This window comes from Eumetopias jubatus, unplaced genomic scaffold (assembly GCF_037043125.1).
Source record: "Eumetopias jubatus isolate StellerSeaLion01/CBP00866 unplaced genomic scaffold, mEumJub1_p1.0 scaffold_6, whole genome shotgun sequence".
Taxonomy (NCBI): Eukaryota; Metazoa; Chordata; class Mammalia; order Carnivora; family Otariidae; genus Eumetopias; species Eumetopias jubatus.
The window spans coordinates 53,828,496-53,850,093 of record NW_028274812.1 but is presented as its reverse complement, the minus strand read 5'-3'; the positions used below and the strand labels follow the sequence as shown (position 1 = coordinate 53,850,093).

Below are 21,598 nucleotides of genomic sequence, written 5' to 3'. Positions count from 1 at the left end.
GAGACTTTAACCTGAGGAATATTTTCCCTTGCATGACAAAAACCAACTTCCTAGTTCTTATTTGTTGCAGGTGGATGAATCTTCTCTTCACTGGTGATCCTGTTCATGACTCAGACGGTGATATAGGAAGGGCCTGAAGCTACTGCAGAAAACCACAGCGGCCTGGCGGGGCTGTGAGATGGGCAATAAACTGCCAGTCTTTCCTGAAGGATGAGGATCTAGATAGTATCACAGGGAACCTAGGTTGGTGGGCAGGACATCATCTGCTCACAGACATCATCTCGGCTGGGTTTACTGACCTCTGGACAAGATCTATTTGATTTGAGTTACTGCATAAGGCATTGGCTATTTGGAATAGATATCCCTCTGAAAAGTTAAAATCAAGTTGGAGATAGTGATTTGGGAATATTTCACCAGTTGTTTAGGAAATCCTGGATTCTCATGTTGTCTGCATTTACGACTTTGTATGCTTGCAAAGAAACTAAAAATTAAATATGTCCCTTTTCTGTGAAGCTTCTTTAAAATTCACATCTCTGATACATATATATATGAATATATGTAAATAGCCAAGGGAGAGTTGGTAGCTTCCATTCAACATATTTAGCTGGATCTTTTCAACCAAAATGTAAATCTGCAATGTATTCTAATGTAACCCAATTAGAGCTACTAACACCATCTGTATATATATTTTTGGTTCAGCTGTCAAAAAACACACAAATACACCCCAGTAATACAATATTCAATAGTTGTATGATATTTCATTGTACTATACTTCATTTAACCTTTTTCCTATTTTTTTTTTTAAGATTTTATTTATTTATTTGACAGAGAGACACAGTGAGAGAGAGAACACAAGCAGGGGGACTGGAGAGGGAGAAGCAAGCTTCCCGCTGAGCAGAGAGCCCGATGCAGGGCTCAATCCCAGGACCCTGGGATCATGACCTGAGCTGAAGGCAGACGCTTAATGACTGAGCCACCCAGGCGCCCCTTCCTATTTTTTTTTAAAGATTTTATTTATTTATTTATTTGAGAGAGAGAGAGAGAGAGAAGGAATGGGATAGTGGCAGAGGGAGAGGAAGAAGCAGGCTCCCCGCTGAGCAGGAAGCCTGATGCCGTGGCTCGATCCCGGGACTCCAGGATCACCACCTGAGCCGAAGGCAGACCGCTTAACCGACTGAACCATCCAGGCGCCCCCTTCTTTCTATTTTTAAATGAACCAATTTTTCCTTTTTTCCTTTTAGAGTTACTATTTTAGTGCATATTTTAATAGGTAAGTCTTTGTTTACATCTGATCTTTTTTGGAGGATAGATTATTAGAAGTGGAATTACTACAGCAAACAATAAGCAATTTTAAATCATATGTTTTTAAATAAAAGCAAACACATGTATTTATTTATTTATTTATTTATTTATTAAAAGATTTTATTTGAGAGAGAGAGAATGAGAGATAGCACAAGAGGGGAGAGGGTCAGAGGGAGAAGTAGACTCCCTGCTGAGCAAGGAGCCCAATGTGGGACTCGATCCCGGGACTCCAGGATCATGACCTGAGCCGAAGGCAGTTGCTTAACCAACCGAGCCACCCAGGCGCTGCAGACACATGTATTTAAAAAGCCAACTTTAAGGGACACCTGGGTAGCTCAGTCAGTTAAGCGTCTGCCTTCGGCTTAGGTCATGATCCCGGGGTCCTGGGATCGAGCCCCACATCGGGCTCCCTGCTCAGCAAGGAGTCTGCTTCTCCCTCTGCCCTTCCCCTGCTCATGCTTGCTCTCTCTCAAATAAATATACAAAATCTTTAAAAAAAAAAAAAAAGTTAACTTTAAGACTCCTAACAAAACAACCTAGCACTCCCCAGACCCTATCTGTTCTGTGTCCCTCTGTTTAGCTGTTTGTTCTACTGTTTACCTTCAAACAGTGCTTTTCTTTGATTTTAAATTTTAGACATTATTTCTTGAGTCTACCAGGAAAGGAATAATTACATTTCTTAAATGATGAAACATACTCTTTTTCTCTCCCCTCCTCCCATTGATTATGCTCTTTGGCTTAAATCAATATTCTGTATTTATATTTTTATGCTGTATAAATATCATTCTCTAAGCCATGAAGAGTATTATGTTGTATTTCCTTTCTTATACATTTAAAATTTTTTCACAACAGCTAATAACTGCTTATCTTAATCCATATGTTTAGTGTGGCTGTTTTAAAACCTGGCCCGAAATTCTTTGACCTTTTTCCCATTGCTAGGTGAGTCTACAAACTGTTCTTGATTGTGGGTGGGCTTGTGAGTGTTTGGTAAGAGTCAATGGAAATGACTCTGTGTGACTTCTGAGGCTGGTCATAGAAGAAGATTCAGTTTCCACCTTGTTTGCTGGAACACTTGTGTTTGGAGTTCTGAGCTGGCAAGTAAGAAATCTGACTATTCTAAGGCTGCCATTCTGCAAGGAAGTCAAGCTAAATGGAGGAACCACGTGTGAGCACTCTGGTTGGTCAGCAACATGGTCTTGACATCCCAGCCCAGGTGCCAGTGTGAGCTGAGTCTCCAGATGATTCCAGTGCCCAGCCCTGCTGAGTCACCTTCGGCCTGTGGGTCATTCCAGCTGAGGCCCGAGACATTAGAGAGTCATCATCTCTGTGTGCTGTCCAAACTCCTGACTCAAAATTCAAGAACATAATTACATGGTTATTTTAAACAGCATCACTTAGTTTTCCATGTATCTATTGTTAATTTGTCTTTAATTCTCAACACGGTCAGGGCGCCTGGGTGGCTCAGTCGGTTAAGTGTCTGCCTTCAGCTCAGGTCATGATCTCGGGGTCCTGAGATCGAGCTCTGCGTTTGGCTCTCTGCTCAGTTAGGAGTCTGCTTCTCCTTCTCCTTCTGCCCCTTCCCCCATTCATGCTCTCTCTCTCAAATAAATAAAATCCTTTTTTTTTTTTAAAGATTTTATTGATTTATTTGACAGAGAGAGAGATAGTGAGAGCAGGAACACAAGCAGGGGCAGAGGGAGAGGGAGAAGCAGGCTCCCCGTGGAGCAGGGAGCCTGACATGGGGCTCGATCCCAGGACCCCGGGATCATGACCCGAGCCAGAGGCAGACGCTCAACCGATTGAGCCACCCAGGCGCCCCAATAAACAAAATCTTAAAAAAAAAAAAAAAATCCTCAGTATGGTCAAGGACGTTAGTTCCATTGTTTTCCTTAGAGAAGTTTCTCCTGGAGGTCTCTGTCGTCTTGTTCCAATCCGGACTGGAGGCACACCCATCAGCCTGGGACGTGCTCGGATGAGAGCCGGCGTGGCATGTCCCTCGTTACTGAAGGGTGTGAGCCCTGTGGCAAGGCTGCCTGGGTTTGGATCCCCGCTCCACTACTCGCTAGCCATGTGACTGTGTGCAAGTTAATTTCTCATGCCTCAGGCTCCTTATTAGTAGAGTGCTTGGCACACAGTAAGTGCTCGTATTGCTGGCATCATTGCCGTTTGTTATCCCTCCTCTCGTGCTGCCCTGGGAATTCTCACTGCCTCCAGCCTATGTCCGGATCCCCCAGACCCTGGATTCCATGTCTTTCTCTTTCTTCGGTTACTTCCTTGTCTTAATAAAACACATCACCCAAAATACATCTCTTGGAAAAAGACGCTTGGGAGGTAAAGGTTTTCGAGATCTTGGGTATCTGTTTTGAACTGTCTTTATTGAACACCACACTTGATAATGTGACAGTCATAAAAGTCTAAGTTGGAAACAGTTTTCTCTTTGAATGTTGAAGCTATTAGTCCATTGTCTTGAAGCTTTCAGTGTCACTACCGAGAGGCTGTTCCGATTCTCCACCCTTTGTAGGGTAGGTTTTTCTTTTTCTTCCTGGAAGTATTAGGTTCTCTTTTCATCCCCATATGTTTCAAAATGTGATAATGATAACACTTGCTGTTAGTCTTTTAAAATTAATTATTTAGGGCACTATTTCAATTTGGAAACTTAGGTCCTTCAGTTCTCAGGACTTTTCTTTCTAATTTTTTGTTGTTGTTAATTTTCTCACCTCCATTTTCGGTTTTCTCTCTCTGGGACTTCTAATAAATATAGGATCTATTGAATTGGTTCTCTAATTTTCTTATCTTTTCTGTTGACTTTTTGTTCAACTTTCTTGGAAATTTTCTCATTTGTATCTTCTAGTCTTCTGATTTAAAAAAACTCTGCTTTCATATTTTTATATTTTATGATTCTGATTTCTTATTCTTGGATTGTCCCTTTTTATGTATCACATGTTCTTATTTCATGAATTTAATGTCTTCTCATTGAGTAGATTGATTACAGTGCTTTTGGAATGTCTTTCTTTCTTTGCATGGTCTGTTTCCTCCAAGTTCTGTTTTCATCAGTTTGCTTTTGACTCATTCCCTCATGGCACAGGATTTTCTCAACTTCCAGGGGTCCTTTATTCCCTACTCTATTTCAGCTGGATATTCTGTGCACTTGGATACTCCGAGGCTTGTCAACTGGTGGGCCTCCCTGTAGGAGGCCTGGTCAGGGATATGGCACAAGGGAGCCCCAAGCACCCAGGTCCATAGGTCTTTTCTCCTGGGCTTGACAGTTTCCCCAGAAATGAATCCTCTCATTTTCTACCAGGTGAATATGAGGGATTTTAAGCTGGCTGATGGCATTTTGAAAGCCAACAAGGGAAGAGGTTTAGGAGAGGGAAAATCTTATCGTTCGAAAAGCGGATATCATGTAGGCTCTCTTTGCTTTAAGTATGGCTGCCATCCCCACCCTCAGCTGTGTAGGCACACAGTTCCCCAAGTCAGGTCTCACATTAACCCAATCAATTAGAACCACAAAGCTAAATAAACTCCATGAAGTTTTAGGTAAAAGGGCAATACTTTATCATTCTAGAATTCCTGGATTAAAAGAAAATTAAAAAAAAAAAATTCCTTCTCTCCTGCAAAAAAGTAGGAAATTCACCCAATTTAAGCCCCTTTCCCCTCTGACTTTACCATACTTTTTTTCTTTGATAATACCTCAGAATTGGAATATTCAGGGTCCAAGTTTGTTTTAAAATAACCCAATGAGCTGACAGACGGAGCTTCTGGAATTCTGCAGCTTGTGCTAGAGTCTACAGATGGGAAATTGCCGTCAGTTAAAGGGTGGTGCTATTACCATAGCCCAATTTTTGAAAGCCTTTAGGAAAAAAAAAAATCCTCTGAGTTAATTAGCATCCACCACAGGCACTGGTTTTGTGTTGCAGTATTCTAAGAACTCAGATAATAAGAAAACAGTATTTCAAACACTAACTTTTAACTAACATTTGCCTCTTAAAAATGCAGATTATAAAGTAAGAATGTTACCTGTTATATGAAAATGCTCTTATATGGCTTAGCTCATCATGAAATATCAATTATGTTCTAAAATCAACTAAATACTACTCTACTGATACCTAAGATAGGAATAATTTTGTTTTACCTCTCCGATCTGCTTAATCCACAAATCTCTTCCAAGAAACTCCTGATGTAAGACTACAGGAGCTGAGTTTAGATTAAAAGCCATGGAGTCACTGGTCTTTTCTTTAATAAAAGGCTGGAGATCAGAATTTATCTAGGAGGAGTAATCAAAAGAGTTAAATTAGTAAAATGCATACATACTAGTACGTTTTAGTCATTTCAGAAAGCACAAGTTAATGCACTGAAAAATGAAGCTAAAGGAATACAGCTTTTAGATGAACTCTAATAAGCAAAAGAACAGTGCATATGATTAACAATAACCTTTAAAATTCTTTAAGATAATTTTTCCCTGACACATTTCCTCTTCTATTTGGCAGCAGACTTTGTTTTACTTTTTAAGTTAAAGCAATAATTTAAATAAAGTTTTAGTAAATGTAACTGCTTAATATTAAATATTAAATTAAATATTAAATTTAAGATTTAATAAAATATATCAAAACTCATCTGGAGATATTTTACGTATACATAACATATGTATATATTTTCTCCTCTCTCAAGAGCTATTTAAGTAACATTTAAGAAATATGTATCTGGGGCGCCTGGGTGGCTCAGACGGTTGAGTGTCTGCCTTCGGCTCAGGTCATGATGCCAGGGTCCTGGGATCGAGCCCTGCATCAGGCTCCCTGCTCGGTGGAGAGCCTGCTTCTCCCTCTCCCTCTGTCTGCCGCTCTGCCTCTTATGCTCTCTATCTCAGTTAAATAAATAAATAAAAATCTTTAAAAAAATATATGTATCAAATAGAATTTTTAAGTTACATATATACAGAGACAGCAATATAACAGCTAACTTGAAACTTTTTATATTTCATAATGCCCATTCAAAAGAGTCAATTATTAGAATTAAAGCTTTCAATTTTACTCAGTGTATTTCTAAATTTCATAACCTTCCATAATTTGTTTTACCTAAGAAACTGTACATGAGGGAACTGTAACAAAAATGCAAATATTCTTTCATTCTGTAAATGGCAACATTACATGTTATTTAATAATTTGTAAGAGTTCTCTTAAGAACCCTTTCAGGTAGTAAGAAAAGACAAGCATCATAATTACGGTGTAAGTTGTCGCTTTCTGTCAGAGTTACACAGTACTTACCAATCATACTGTTTGTATTATGCGACAATCACCATCGATGGCTGATAGATTTTAAGTGAACAATAAACATTTTTTTTTGAGATATAAAAGCAGCTTATTAAATGGCAAGAAGTTTCTTATGCATCATTTTAGCTATTTAAGTACTGGAAAAAGAGAAAATGTGCAAATACCTTATGACTCATGGCCATGTGCTTCCCATACTGAAATGCCATATCCTGAACGTCAGCATCATGCTTTGCTAATTCCATGGCAGCTTGGCAGCTCTTTGCTAATAAGGCTCCATGGGAGAGAAAAGTCTGCTTCTTCCAAGTCGATATTCCAATATCTTCTGTGATATGATTTTCCTAAAAAAAAAAAAAAAAAAAAATGCAACAAAGCCAGGATTTTACAAAAATGCTTTAGGAGTAATTTAATTGTTTTGGCTTGTGAAGAATAGAAGAGTTAAGAAATGAACTATTTTAAAACACTCAGGTATTGCAATAAGACAGAACTAAAAGACGCTAAACCCCAGTGCTACCTAAAGAGAGCTAAGGAGGTGGGAACTGCTGTTCTAGGGTGATGGCGGGAAAAATGAAAGAAATGCTGAAGTAAATTTTAGTTTGAACTAGGACACTTCTATTAAAATTTATTTGTAGGATAAGGCAAAATTAGAAATTTGCACCTACAAACTCACTCTTTTCTATATTCACGTAAGTTCTTGAGTGCTGGTATTCCAAGACACCAGAAGCTTATTGCCTTTAACTTATGTGGAAATGTCAAGGGCATAATGAAGAAACTGCATTCTCTTAGAAACAGTTAAATAAAAAATCACAGAGGAGGTAACCCATTAAATGGAGTATGATTGGATCCATTATCCATCCAAATTTATTCCCATAAGAAGAAACAAGTACATAAGGAAGTATATAAGTGTAGTTTATTTAATTTTTTATCTTCTTAAATTATGAAAATCATTGTAGTATCTATAAGTATATACATACCTACCACCTCTAGACCAGTGATGTCCAATAAAAATATAATGTAAGCCACATATGCTAGTAGTTACATTAAAAAAAGTGAAAAGGAACAGGTGAAATTAATCTTAATGACATATTTTATCTATCCCAATATATCTAAAATATTATTTCAACATATAATCAATATAAAATTATTGAGATATTTTTATTTTTTTATACTGTTTTCAAAATCAGTGAGTATTTTACACTTAAGAGCGCATCACTAGCCACATTTCAAGTGCTCAGTAGGTACAAGGAGTTAGAGACTGACCTACCAGACCAGTCTGCTCTAGGCAGGTGGCTCCCTGAGGAAAAGAATGATGAACAAAGTATATAAAACAATGTTCATTTTATGGATTTCTTTGAAACTTCAAGCAAACTGGAATGCATCCAGAAGGATTAACTAACCCAAACACTTTCTTTTTTTTTTTAATTTTTTATTGTTATGTTAATCACCATATATTACATCATTAGTTTTTGGTGCAGTGTTCCATGATTCATTATTTGTTCATAACACCCAGTGCTCCATGCAGAACGTGAACCCAAACACTTTCTTCCTGCTACCCATACCATAATCCTTTTCCTTCCATTATTCTTTGAGGAAAAAAAAAAAATAAGAAGAAAACAGGACCATGAGAAGGTCAGTTCAGATCTAGCCCTACTTCTTTCACCATGCTGAAGGGCACCTTCAGCCCACTGGTCAGATCAAATTCTCAGCTTCATTTTATTTATCATGCCTTTAAACAAAAAGAAAGTTCGACTTATGGCAATAGTTACAAGTATGCAACATAACATTGTGTAATAATAAAAAAGGCCACCCAAGGGAGAAGCAGTGCATAAAGTATTTCATAAAACATTAGGCATGAATAATAACATATTTAATTTTAAGTATTTGAGAATGTATTTTTAAGTGAGCAAAGCTAATATACCATATTAATAAATCAAAGATAGAAACCATATTATCTCTCCATATATACTAAATGGCATTTGACAAAATTCAACTCCTATTCCTGAGGGGGGAAAGAAAACCTAAATAAAATAGGAACAGATGCGTATTTCTTCAATATGACGTGTGTGTGTGTGTGTGTGTGTGTGTTCGTGCGCACGTCTGTGTGTTAGCTCCAAAGTCAGAAAATACTTTATAAAGAAACATGAGTCTTACTAAAATCGGGAATAAGAGAGATACACAACACCACTATTGTTTAACAGTGTAATGGAAGAGGCAAGAAAAGGACAGATGTGTTAGAAAGGAAGATTTTAACTCTTACTATTTGAACACAATATGACTGTATATTGGGAAAAACCAGGAGACTCAACTAAAAACTACAATAAACAAGATAATTCAATAAAGTAGCAGCATATAAAATGAATATAATGTATTAGTAATATGACAAATGTATTAACCATAGTTTTCATGCATAAAAATAATCAGAAAGCACTCTAAGTAGGGTCTTTTCCTCCATTATATCTATGAAAAGAAAGATTAAAAAGCTGGGAATAAACTTAGAAAGGTGAAAAACTGATACGAAGAAAATGTTAAAATACTAGTGAGGGAACACAAGTAACTTGAAAGAATATAAAAACATATCATGGTTAAAGACAGTACAGTCCAAGGACACCTGGGTGGCTCAGGTGGTTAAGCGTCTGCCTTCAGCTCTGGTCATGATCCCGGAGTCCTGGGACTGAGTCCCACATCGGGCTCCCTGGGAGTCTGCTTCTCACTCTCCCTCTGCCTGCAGCTCCCCCTGCTTGTGCTCTCTCTCACTATCTCTATGTGTCAAATAAATACATAAAATCTTAAAAAAAAGACAGTACAGTCCAACCTCATAAAGTCCAATTAAACTCAAAAGACCTTGTTTTTCTGTCCTGAAACCAGGCAAGCTGATTCTAAAGTTCACATGGAACGAACAAATGTAATAAAAGTAGGCAGGAAAACCATGAACAAGAAGAGCAGTGTGTGTAGGGTTGGGGGAGGGAGAGAAGGGGTGAATAGGGACAGTGAGAGATGTCTAGCCCTACTAGACATTACAACTATAAAGATATCATATTTTATACCATAAAGCCTTACTAGTAATTAAAAAAAAATGTGTACTTTTTAGACAGAAAGACAATTGGACAAAATAGTCCAGAAATCAAACTGTATACAACAATTTATTAAATTTTAGGGAAAAGTTGGACTTTTCAGTAAATGGTGCTAGTACAACAGAATATCTATCTAGAAAAAAATACAGACTGATTTGCATTTATACCATTTATCAGGATAAACTCCAAATGGCAAAAATAAAAGCAAAGCAACCAACCTCAAAACCATAGGCAACGTTAGAAGACAAAGAACAATGAGGAAAAGTGTTTGCATTTTCTATCACAGACAAATGGGAAATCTCCCTGAGGTAGGCTAATAATTCGCCTGTGCCCCCTGCACCCGCCTCTCCCCAAATGTTACCTTTAACATGGCAAAAGGTACTTTGCAAAAGTGATTGAATTCAGGATGTTGAGATGGAGGGATTATCCCAGATTAAGTGGGTGGGCATAAGGTAATCACAAGGATCCTAGGAAGTGGAAAGCAGAAAGAATCAGACAGGTGATGTGATGACAGAAGGAGAGTGAGAGACTGGAAGATGCCATGCTGCTGAATCGGAAGATGGAGGCTGGGGCCACGAGCAGAGGAATGAAGGCAGAAATTAGAAAAAGCAAGGAGATGGATCTCTCCTAGGGCCTCCAGAAGTAAAGCCACCTTGTTGACATCTTGATTTGGGGGCTTCCGACCATTAGGAAAAACTACCTCTTCAAAGCTTTTATTAAGTGTTGGTGAGGCTGTAGAGAAACAGGCCTCTCAAGCACAGCTTGTGGAAGGGGAGACTGGATGGCAATTTCACAATGCAGCCATGAAAATCACAAATGTATTTGCCCTGTGACCCAGCAATCCCACTTCCAGGAATTAATCCTACATATAAGGCCACGCACATGTGAAATGAAATATATACAAGTTTACAGTCTATTGTTCACCCAGCTGCAAGGGTGATCCTTTTACAACTTAAGCCCAACAGACCAATTGGCCTTTGTGTTGTTTCTCTAACACTCCAGGCATGCTCTTCTGAGGCCTCTGAACTTGCTATTCTCCATCAAGCACTCTCCCCAGATGTTTGCAGGGCTCAGTTCCTCGTTACTTTGGGGTCTCTGCTCAAATTTCAACTCATCTTTAATAGCCTCCCTTCCTCCCTTATCATTTCCTATCTCTTTACTCTGCTTTAAACCTCTTTTCCGTGATATTACGAGACTCCTCATGGTTACTGCTTTATGGTTTATTGCCTGTCCCCTTCGCTAGAATGTTGGCTGTACAAAAGCAAGGACTTTGTGTGTTTTGCCCTCTGCTGAATCATCAGCATTCAATATAGTACATTAAGTGTGCAATAAATATTTGCTGAACCTTTATCCTTCTTCCAATATCTTTCTCTTTCTCTCGTTTCTACCTTCTTCTGTCCTTCCTAACCTGGAAATAATAAAGAATTGAAATAATTCTCCTGGAACACCTTCCTAAGGCTCATAGAATCAAGAAAAACTTTAGCCTACCATTTAAGGCACTCTTTTTTTGGTACCAAGCAATACTTCTAGCCCCATCTCCTACCCAAAATAGTCCTTTGAGGCCTGCATTCCAGCAACACAGCACAATTTGCTGTTTCTTGAATAAAATATGTACTTTCACACTTGTGTGAATTTAAAAATATTATTCCCTTCAAAAAGAATATCATCTCCTCCCATCCCCTGCCTATTACATTGAATATATCCAGTTCAAATACCACTTCTTTGAGAAGCATTCTCAAATACTCCCACAAATACTTTCCTCTTTAGACTAATGTTACCTTACTTATATTACAACATAGCATTTAATTCTTTCTGAATTGTATGATTGCTTTATTTGTCTTTTCTTGACTAGGCTGGACCTTGTCCTAGGCATCTTTATATATTTTTAATCACTTAGGCCATATTTACTCTCCAACAAATGTTTGCTAAATGAATAGAATCATGTTTATCTGTTGCATTTATTAAGTATGTTATACGTTCTTTAAAAATTTTTTTTTAAAGCTAATGAGTAGATCTATTCATACAACGAATGCTATTTGGCAACAAAAGAGAAGGAACTAGGGACACATGCTCTGCAATGGATGAATCTCAAAAACGTTAAGCTAAGTGAAAAAGGCAGGCACAAAAGGCCACATATTGTACTTCATTTATATGAAATGTAGATTAGTGGTTCCCTAGGCTGGGGAGTGGAAACTACAAATGGCATGAGGGACCTTATGAGGGTGTGTGTGAAAATGTTCTAAAACTGATTTATGGTGATGGTTGTACAACTGGATACAGTTTCTAAAAATCATTGAATTTTATGCTTGAAATGGGTTGACTTTATGATATGTAAAATATAGCTCAATAAAGTTGTTAAAAAAGAAAAAAATAAATGAGTAATATTTTACATTTCTTGGTCTCAAATGCTTAAATTGTCATTTAAAGGCTTTCTATGACTCTCAATTAACTTTTTTGTGGTTTGTATACACCATCCTCATTTATTCATACAACAAGCTTTACTTAGGTTCTATGATGGGTCAGGTTCTCTGACAGACAATATAGATACGAAGATTAATAAGTAGTCTGTCCTCAAGAAGTTCACAGTTCAAGGACAGCATGTATAAATATATCTACATATGGATATAAAAATATAGTTAAAGCAATATAATTCTGTTTCAGAATAATTTTTGCAGGATTTCCAAAAAAAAGATTCAGTTTGGTTCATTATATTTTCCTTATTGTGATTAAGCCGTTTTATTATTCATTACTTCTACATTTTAAATTGCACAAGTGATACATGATCACTGGAAAAAAAATTAGAAAATTCAGATAACCAAGAAAACAATTAATTTATAGTCCCCAGAAATCTACTACTATAAGTTAATAAGGGTGTAAGTTAATAATTCTGTTTCTAAGTTAATCAGAACATTTATTCCCTGAACATTAAATTATTGCATATTGTGAACTTGGTTACAAATGAAACAAAGTCCCTCCATTCATTTCAATCAGCTTGCCATGTGTATATTACGAGAGCATGCTGCACTACAAAGGAAAAATTAATGTACAATTATGAAATACCAAGAAACTGGTTTGATAACCACATTCAAATCAGTATCTTCACACATCAGAGATAAGGAAATGGTGTGAAATGAATGAATGTAGTCAGAGTAAATGAGATTTAGATATTCTTATAGCATTGACTTACATATGTGTAGTTTTTACTGAAGATTTGTTATCTATAAAAGGAAGACACAGTGAATGAATATTTCCTTTTGATGGGATTTCCTTTTTTTCCATAAAGGTAATATATACCGATATGCCTATGGAATGACTGTCAGACAGAAGTACATTAATTTAAAAAACACAGGTCTCTCATTCACTGTCACATGACCTTTTTGCTCAACTAAGGCTGGTTCAAATAACACACACATACACACACACTCTCTCTCTCTCTCTCTCTGAAGCTACAAGGTGATGTTGGCCTGAGCTAGTGGCCCTGGTGGTTTTGCTCAGATATAATATGCTGTTCTGCTAACTGAATTGTCTGGGGGACACGCACTTTGAGTTGCCTTCCTCATGAAAGTAATACATTTGTATGTAAGTATTCACAGGAGACCGAAGTGTGTTTATAAAGTGGCTTGTTGGGATTCAAGGCCTGGTCCACTGCCACAGACCAAAGGAAAATTAACTGACACAGGAAGATGACAAAGCCCCATCTAGAACTTGCCAAGTCAAACTTCTACCTTTTACACTATCAGGAAAAAAAGAGTTTGGGTGATTAAGGAACTGGCTATCTGTTCAGTTAAAAGCACTTTAAAGAAACGATGCAAATACCCTGTTTTCATGTTTCCTACTTCTGATACCTCCTCGGAGCCACTATCTTTATAAATGCAGCATAAATTTGGCTTTGGTGAGAGACCTGATCTCTCTAATGCCACATTTCACCAGTTTAAATGTTTGCTTTGAGTTGCCATTTTCAGCTATTTTGAGAAGTTCAACAAGATCCAAAACAGTTTACTAGCCTTATTTAAAAAAAAAAATTAAGTTCAGGAAATTTTCAATAAAGATTCTCTAAATTTAGGGATAAGAAGGAAACAAGGGGGAGAATGAAATCTAGTACTTCCTGGGAACTAGCTATGTGATGGCACTTTCACATTCATTATTAAATTAGCTCTCAAAAATCTTAATTATCATCATTCCCATTTAAAAGTTAAGGGGGGGGGGCGCCTGGGTGGCCCAGTCGTTAAGTGTCTGCCTTGGGCTCAGGTCATGACCCCAGGGTCCTGGGATCGAGCCCTGCATTGGGCTCCCTGCTCAGCGGGAAGCCTGCTTCTCCCTCTCCCACTCCCCCTGCTTGTGTTCCTGCTCTCTCTATCTCTGCAAATAAAATAAATAAATAAATAAATAAATAAAATAAAAGTTAAGGAGGTTTGAAGACTGTATTTTTGACCAAAATCAGACACTAGTATGTGGCAGAGATGGGTCTCAGACATATAGCAACTGGATTCTATTTTGCTTAATACATAATAGAAATATATGCAAAATCTTTTGTAGTTGGAAAAGTAGGTTGTATTTAAGAATGAATGACATGTTTTATCTATGTATCAAAAAACCATTTTCAACCTGTAAATTAAGTCCTTTAATAATATCTATTGAACAAATCCAAGAGTCTAGAGCATAATATGAGTAATGACATAAGGAATAGTAGACATCACAAGTATTTTTTTAGGAATCCCTAGGGAGGAAAAAAAGCATAATATTTTAACAGAATCATCTAATAGGGTAAAATAATTTGCTCTGACTTATAATCTAAGCATATAGGAGACAATAAAGTAGGTAATCTGGAAGCTTTATATCTCTGTAAATCATGGGAGAGAAATTGGTAAGATCTGATTCAAGTGTATATAACTAAATACTGTTTTGTTGTTTTTAAAGGTTTTATTTATTTTGCCAGAGAGAGAGTGAGCAAGAGAGTGTGAGAGCCCAAGCAGGGGCAGCGGCAGGCAGAGGGAGAAGCAGGCTCCCCGCCGACCAAGGAGCCTGATGCGGGACTCGATCCCAGGACCCTGGGATCATGACCTGAACCGGAGTGGACACTTAGCTGACTGAGCCACTCAGGCATCCCTAACTAAATACTGATTTTTAAAAAATGCCTATATAGGGGGACCTGGGTGGCTCAGTCGGTTAAGCATCTGCCTTTGGCTCAGGGCGTGATACTGGCATCCTGGGATTGAGGCCCATGTTGGGCTCCCTGCTCAGTGGGGAGCCTGCTTCTCCCTCTCCCCGCTGCTCGTGCTCTCTCTCTCTCTCTCTTGCTATCTCTCTCTCCCTCAAATAAATAAAAAATCTTAAAAAAACTTCTACACAATAAAGCTATTAAAACTTCACTCACAAATTAGAGAGAAGGGTTACCAGGGACTTCTTGGTTTTGAGCGAGCCAGTCCGTCTCTGCCCTCCGCACTAGTCAGTTCTTGCTGAGATGTATAGGAATGACCACCCTGGAAAGGGGTCAGGATGGAGAAGGGAAGACTCTTACAGCACAAATCCTTCAGCAGGTGGTATCCTTGGGAAGGGGGAAGCTCTGAACAGCCAGAGGGCAGCAGATAGTCTTTGGATGGGTTGCACAGTAGGGGCAGTAGGGAATACTGAATAATTCTTTGAGAGGAACAGACTGGACAGCACTAAGAGCAAATGTGGCCTGCTCTGAAATGCACAGCAATAGGCTGCTGCTTGGCAGACCATGTGTATGTGCAGTAGATGCTGGGAACTGATTTTTCTGGGTGCTTACTATATGCCAAGCATTGTGGATTTAAAAATTAGGCATTACTTCTTGACGGTTACGAGTTCAGCAGGGGAGAAACGCGGTAAATAAAGTAGCATGGTATGTGAAAAGCGAGCAGTGCTTATAGTACAGAGAAGGGAGTGAATACTGTTAAGGAAGAGTTAAAGAAGGCTTCAGTAGGGGACTGTTGGACCTGTTTCGTTCTCAGTAATAAACTGGAATTAGCCTGGAAGGTAAGGCAGAGGATGACTTTGGGGTATCATATTAGTTCCATACTGTTGAAGCATACAGTGGGAGGGGCAGGTGAAAGAGACCAGTCAGGTAGGTAAGAGGTCCGGGGGTTTGGATCTTATCATTTAGGTGCTAGGAAACTGTTTTCAGCCAAGAAATGATATGATTACATGTGCAATTTAGATGGGTTGCTCCAGAGGCAGTTTAGTTGGGAGGGGCAACAACGGGAAGGCCCATTAAGGGGTAAAGTGTTATATTCTAAGTGAGCAGATGTGGTAAAGTGGTAGCTAATGGAGACCAAGAGGCAAGAACAAGATGAGCTGCTCAGAAAGTGAAACAAGAGAGCTCCCTACTGTGGACAAGATGCTGCCCACCCCGGATCCACTCCCCTTTCCCTCCTTACTACCAAGACCTAATTTTGTTCAGGTACTCGCTGCTCTGATACGTAAACCTGACTAATACCATCTTGGACAAATCTGCCGTGATGATGGTTCTGGGCCGTGAACCTCCTTGAGCACAGCCCCCTTCCCCTCCCACATTCTTTCCTTTTATGTAACCCACACCCTTACGTACACCCTCAGGGCATGTTGCCCTTCATCTGCCCAGGAGACAGGACTAGAACACACACCTATTCTTAAACATTATCCTCTTGGTGGTTCCCTACTATGTGCTCCCAGCCGCTAGGCTACAGAAATAGACCCTAAGGGAGGCGGGGTTGCAGCCTTGCTGCTGCCGAAGACATGCTTCTGCCCCTAAGTCCCCTTGGTAAGCCGTTTTTGATCAAACTGAACTTGTCTGCCTTTTTCTTCGGTCTTAAAGCTCCTTCGGCCTTTGGAGGTCGTTTTGCGTATACCCTCATTTCATGGACTACTTGCCAATGATTACTTTAGGAATGGGCATGTGGTCTAATTCTAGCTAATGAGACAGGAGGGAAGTCTACCAGGAGGCTCCTAGAAAGAGACCCAGGGGGACCCAGCAACTGTTTCTTCTGGATGTTGCTCTGTCTCGGTGAGACACACCCAGGACTACTGTAGCCAAACTGCCACCAGCATGATAATAAATAGGATGCCAGGAAGCAGAGCAGAGACAGAAAACCTTGATATCATGGAGTTGTCATGTTAATTGTTGCCAATGCCCCAAACTGCCCACAACCTGCATGTTGGACTTCTAGCCTCTAGAACCATGAAAAAATAAATTTTTGTTTAAGCCATCCAGTCCGTGCTCTTCTATTGTGGCAATCCAAGCTCACTAACACAAGCACCTTTTGCGTAAATGTTAGGATTCGATCAGTGATGTTCTTTTTTTAATTTTATTTATTTATTTATTTTCCTCTTTTTTTCTTTTTAAAGATTTTTGACAGAGAGAGATAGCAAGAAGAGCAGGGGGAGTGGGAGAGGGAGAAGCAGGCTTCCCGCAGAGCAGGGAGCCCGATGCGGGGCTCGATCCCAGGACCCGGGGATCATGACCTGAGCCAAAGGCAGATGCTTAACGACTGAACCACCCAGGCGCCTCTCAATCAGTGATGTTCTGAAAGAATATTTATACTGTTCCTCCCAGTATCTTTCAGGATATTCTTCACAACCATCATGTTAACATACTGCCTTAAAATATGTTGAAAAATTCTATGTTCAGATTTTCTATTTCTGCATAACAAACCACCCTACACCTTTAGTGCTCACAGATCCTGTGGGTCAGGAATTCAGAAAGGGAAACAGAGAAGATAGCTGGTCTCTGCTACGGGATTCCTGGGGCCTCAGTTAAGGAAGACTCGAAAAGCTGGGGATGATCTACTGGCTAGGGGCTGGGGCAGCGGGTTACCAGAGATCCACTCCCAACAAGATAGCTTACTTACCCACATCCGTGAGGCCCTATCTGGGACTGAGGACTAGAGCACCTCCCTGTGGGCTAGTCACATGACTTCTCCCAGCAAGGTGGTTGAGTTGCTTGAGTTCTGAGAGAGAGCAGAGGGAGTGTTTCAAGACAGCAAGCGTTCTAAGAGACCTTTTTATGGCCGAGCCTGGCAAATCGTATAGCGTCACTTCTATAGTACTTTATTGGCTGAGGCTCTCACAAGCCCATTGAGATTCAATGAAAAGGACAGAGATCCTCACTACTTGATAGGATACCATGGGAGGAAAGTAAAAAAAATTGTGACTTTTTTTTTTTTAAGATTTTATTTATTTGAGAGAGAGAATGAGAGAGAGAGAGAGAGAGAGCATGAGAGGGGGGAGGGTCAGAGGGAGAAGCAGACTCCCCACCAAACAGGGAGCCCAATGTGGGACTCGATCCCGGGACTCCAGGATCATAACCCAAGCTGAAGGCAGTCGCTTAACTGACTGAGCCACTCAGGTGCCCCACCACACTCTACTTTTGAAGAATGCTCAGGAGAGCAACTGATTTCTCTGCTCCCTTCCAGTTATGGGGCTAGCTAAGGTGATGATACGGAAGATGGAGTAAGGCAGTCCTGGGGGTAAACCTGGTGAGGGGCACAAGTATTAAGGGTGACAGCTATGCTTTTGACCTGAGAATCTGGATAAACAGTGGTGCTCTTTGTGAAGACAGAGAAGAATGGAGTGGGTCTGGAGCGAAAGATCATCTATCTGGTCTTATATGTACTGAGTCAGACGTGCCTGTAAGAGCTCCAAGAAGAAATATTGAATAAGCAGCAAAATATTTAGCTACAGAGCTCGGAAGTGGTCTGGGATGGAGATATAAATTGAGACTCACTGGCATATAGACAGCTGGTAATTGAAGGCTTGGGCTTCATTTTCTGAGAGGTCTATTCTTGTCCTGTGATCAGAATGGTATTCTATTAAACAATTTACGTGCTTAATAGTCATGCTTTATCTCTCAGGCAAATAAACTGCCTCTTAAGGTGTTTTGCTGAGATAGCTATCAGTGAGTGACCTAGAGTACCTCTAAATGGCGTACAAATTCAATTTAAACACTGAACAAATAAAAACACTCACCAACCAGACCCACTCTAAACTTGAGGGTCTACGTAATTGAAAGGACCATTATAGGTACTAAGCTGTCTCAGTCACCAACGGCTTTTCTGCCTTCTCAGTATCTGTGTCAACCTTCACTTTTCACCTCTATATATCTAACCTAATACTCCTGCATTTGATTCTAGTATGTTTACTTTGCAATACATTTGCTGCTATTTCCTTTAAATAAAAACATTTTGTGGATTAAAAAACAGATACAGGACTATTGCTTAAATGTGGTGGGTACCTTTATTATTATTCTTTAAACTATATGTACCTTATACATACTCTTTTGTATGAGTGGTACATTTCATAATAAAAAACATTTTAAACCACTCTCAGTAGCCTTTAAATCTGAACAAACTCAACATTTTTATTTGCAATGAATGATTTAGGACTGTGTCTACTTTATGAAAAAAAGGATGTTAGTAAAATTATAGGTATTTATTATCACCACCACTAGCATGTTCAAAGTCTTGGATATGTGAGTGATATAAGCTTGAACAGATGCCCAGCAAACAATAAAACATGACATGGCATGTTTTATTAGCTCGTTAATACGTGCCTTGGGTGCAATGTGAGGGACAGGCTGTGAGTAAATGTACCAATGAAATATACCCCAGAGTATCTTAATGCTTTTATACAGCACTCACTGTTTCACTTCTAAATCTCTTAAAATATATGTTTTCTTTTAAAGATAGTTTTTACACACACACACACACACACACACACACACACACACACACACACACACAGGATATTTTTAACTCCAAAAAAAGGAAAATAAGGTTTTCCTATTTCTAATCTACAAAAGAAAACTTCCAATATGAACTCCCTTCCACTTTGTAAAGGTTAATTAGTTTCTTGGAACTCAAACTCACTGATTCTTTAGTTAACCTCCCTTGCCCACCTTCATCCATTTTTATGGGAAGAGTCTGCAAAACCCTGGGTTTCCCAGATTATTTTGTGCTTCTGTTTGCACACTGGACAGTGATGTCTCTGTAAGAAATACTGTATTCCTCTCTGGCCACCTGAGGATGACTGTCATCATGAGCAACATAGTTTTAACTATCACAACGAAGTTAGTTCATTCTGAACTAACTCCTTCAGTGGAAACAAATGGTCCTTGATTGTCCTTCATCCTAGGAAGGCAACAGTAACCACGACAGAAATTTAGGGAAAACTTGCTAAAAGGTACAAGACCACACTGGATGTCACCTTTGTATTTGGATTCAAAGCTCATTTTGGTGGCGGCAAGACAACTGGCTTTAGCATGACTTATGATTCATGAACCCAAATACAGACTAGCATGATGTGGCCTGTTTGCAAAAGAAAAGACCTCAAGAAAACAGTGAAAGTAACAGTGATTGTGCAGATTTTTCATGAGGATTAATAAGCTCTAAAAACTTTAAGAAAAGCACAAAAAACCCCACCCCACTGTAGATGTTTCACGAACAACCCTGCCATAGCTTGCCTGAAATTCCAAGTACCAATTCTCTGCTCTCTTCAGCCTGAGGAGGGTTGACAATCCAGTTACTTAGTTCCTAGCCCTGGAAGGCAGGGCTTGGGTCCTCAGGCTAGAAGCCTCCAGTCAACTGCTCCAATCAGAACCCTCATGACAGGTTTGGTCTAGACCTCCAGGTCCCCAGAGACTGTCTGGCTCTTTCTGACTCCAATTCACTATTGGTAAAGCTACCCTAAACTCAGTGGCTTCAAAACACTCATCATTTGTGTATGTGTCTGTGGATCAGCTGGATTCAGCTAATCTAGACTGGTGGCTCTGCTTCTCACTGCGTGTTTCTGGGTTGGCCGGACAGGCTCTGTTCCAAGTGTTTCTCCTTCTTGTTCGAGAAGTCTAGCCAGAACAGGTTTTCTCATAGTGACCGCAGAAGCCTAAGAGAGCCTCCTAATTGGCCAAAGCAAGTCAAATGGCTGGGTGCAGAGTTCAAGGGCATGCAAGTACACCCTGCCCACAGTGAGAGAAGATTGCAGTTAAATGGCAAAGGACATGGAAACATGTATTACGTTTCACAGTTTCTTTGGTTCAGAATTCAGGAATGGCTCAGCTGGGTGGTTTCAACTTGGGGCCTCTCATGAAAGACTAGAAATACTATCATCTGCAGACAAAGAGACTGAAACCAACCTTTATAAATACCTTATATTTCTAATTACTGATCACTTTTTAAAACATATTTTTTTTTATGTTTTTAAATTTTAATTTTAAAATTTAAATGCATTTAAAACATGCAATGCAGTACATTTTATGGGAAAATGCTATTTAGAGGGTACTAGGCATTAAAACAAAAGGCTGAGTTACATAAAGAACAGGTTAAAACATGATGAACGTTGACTCAATTCCACAAAATACACAGTGAGACAGTAAGAAAGCAGGAGACATAAACTGTCAATCACTTAATAAGCTGAGAGAGAGAATACCTGCTGAACTCCTGGGCCCTTACCCTACATGTGTTTCCACTGCCAATAATCTTGTCTGTCGCTTCAGACCCATGTTATTTCAACACTCTTCCAGGGGCCTCTCTACTTCTCATTTCTTTGGCTTCCACTTGATCCTATTCACAGCTTCTACAATAATCTTTATCATAGATCTTCTCATTGTATAAGATCCTATGGTGCATTCCTCTTACTATTTTAAATCCAAATTTCCCAATTCAAATGTTCAAGATCTACCCTTTGACTCATGGATCCCTTTTTAAAGGATCACCTTTCCTAGCAAGGCCCCTTTGCTGTAGCTCCAACTACCACTGTCTCCACCTTAGTTCTCAACACATAAGTACCTGATTTGTCCAGCACAGCTGCTAGCATGTAATAGTTCCTCAATAACATTTGTGGAATGAGCAGGCCTAGAATAATAACTGGGTAACCCTAAAACAAAATGATAAGTTTCCTGGTTTTAGTTGAGCAAGCGTCCAAGGCACCCGCATGCTGGTGTCATACGTATTTTCATACTACTGGTCTGTC

General features: G+C 39.4%; 1 protein-coding gene across 5 annotated transcripts in view; it reads right to left on the bottom strand.

Moving 5' to 3' along the window:
- The window catches only part of PDSS2 (decaprenyl diphosphate synthase subunit 2), a 250,845-nt gene that overhangs the window by 48,919 nt on the left and 180,328 nt on the right, over positions 1-21,598 (bottom strand). For all 5 annotated transcript variants that reach the window (XM_088023905.1, XM_088023906.1, XM_088023904.1 and 2 more), the window contains 2 exons: positions 6,734-6,907; positions 5,435-5,566 (listed from right to left, as the gene is read on the bottom strand). In XM_088023905.1, coding sequence (XP_087880031.1) covers positions 5,435-5,566; positions 6,734-6,907 — 306 coding nt within the window. The remainder of the gene's footprint in view (positions 1-5,434; positions 5,567-6,733; positions 6,908-21,598) is intronic.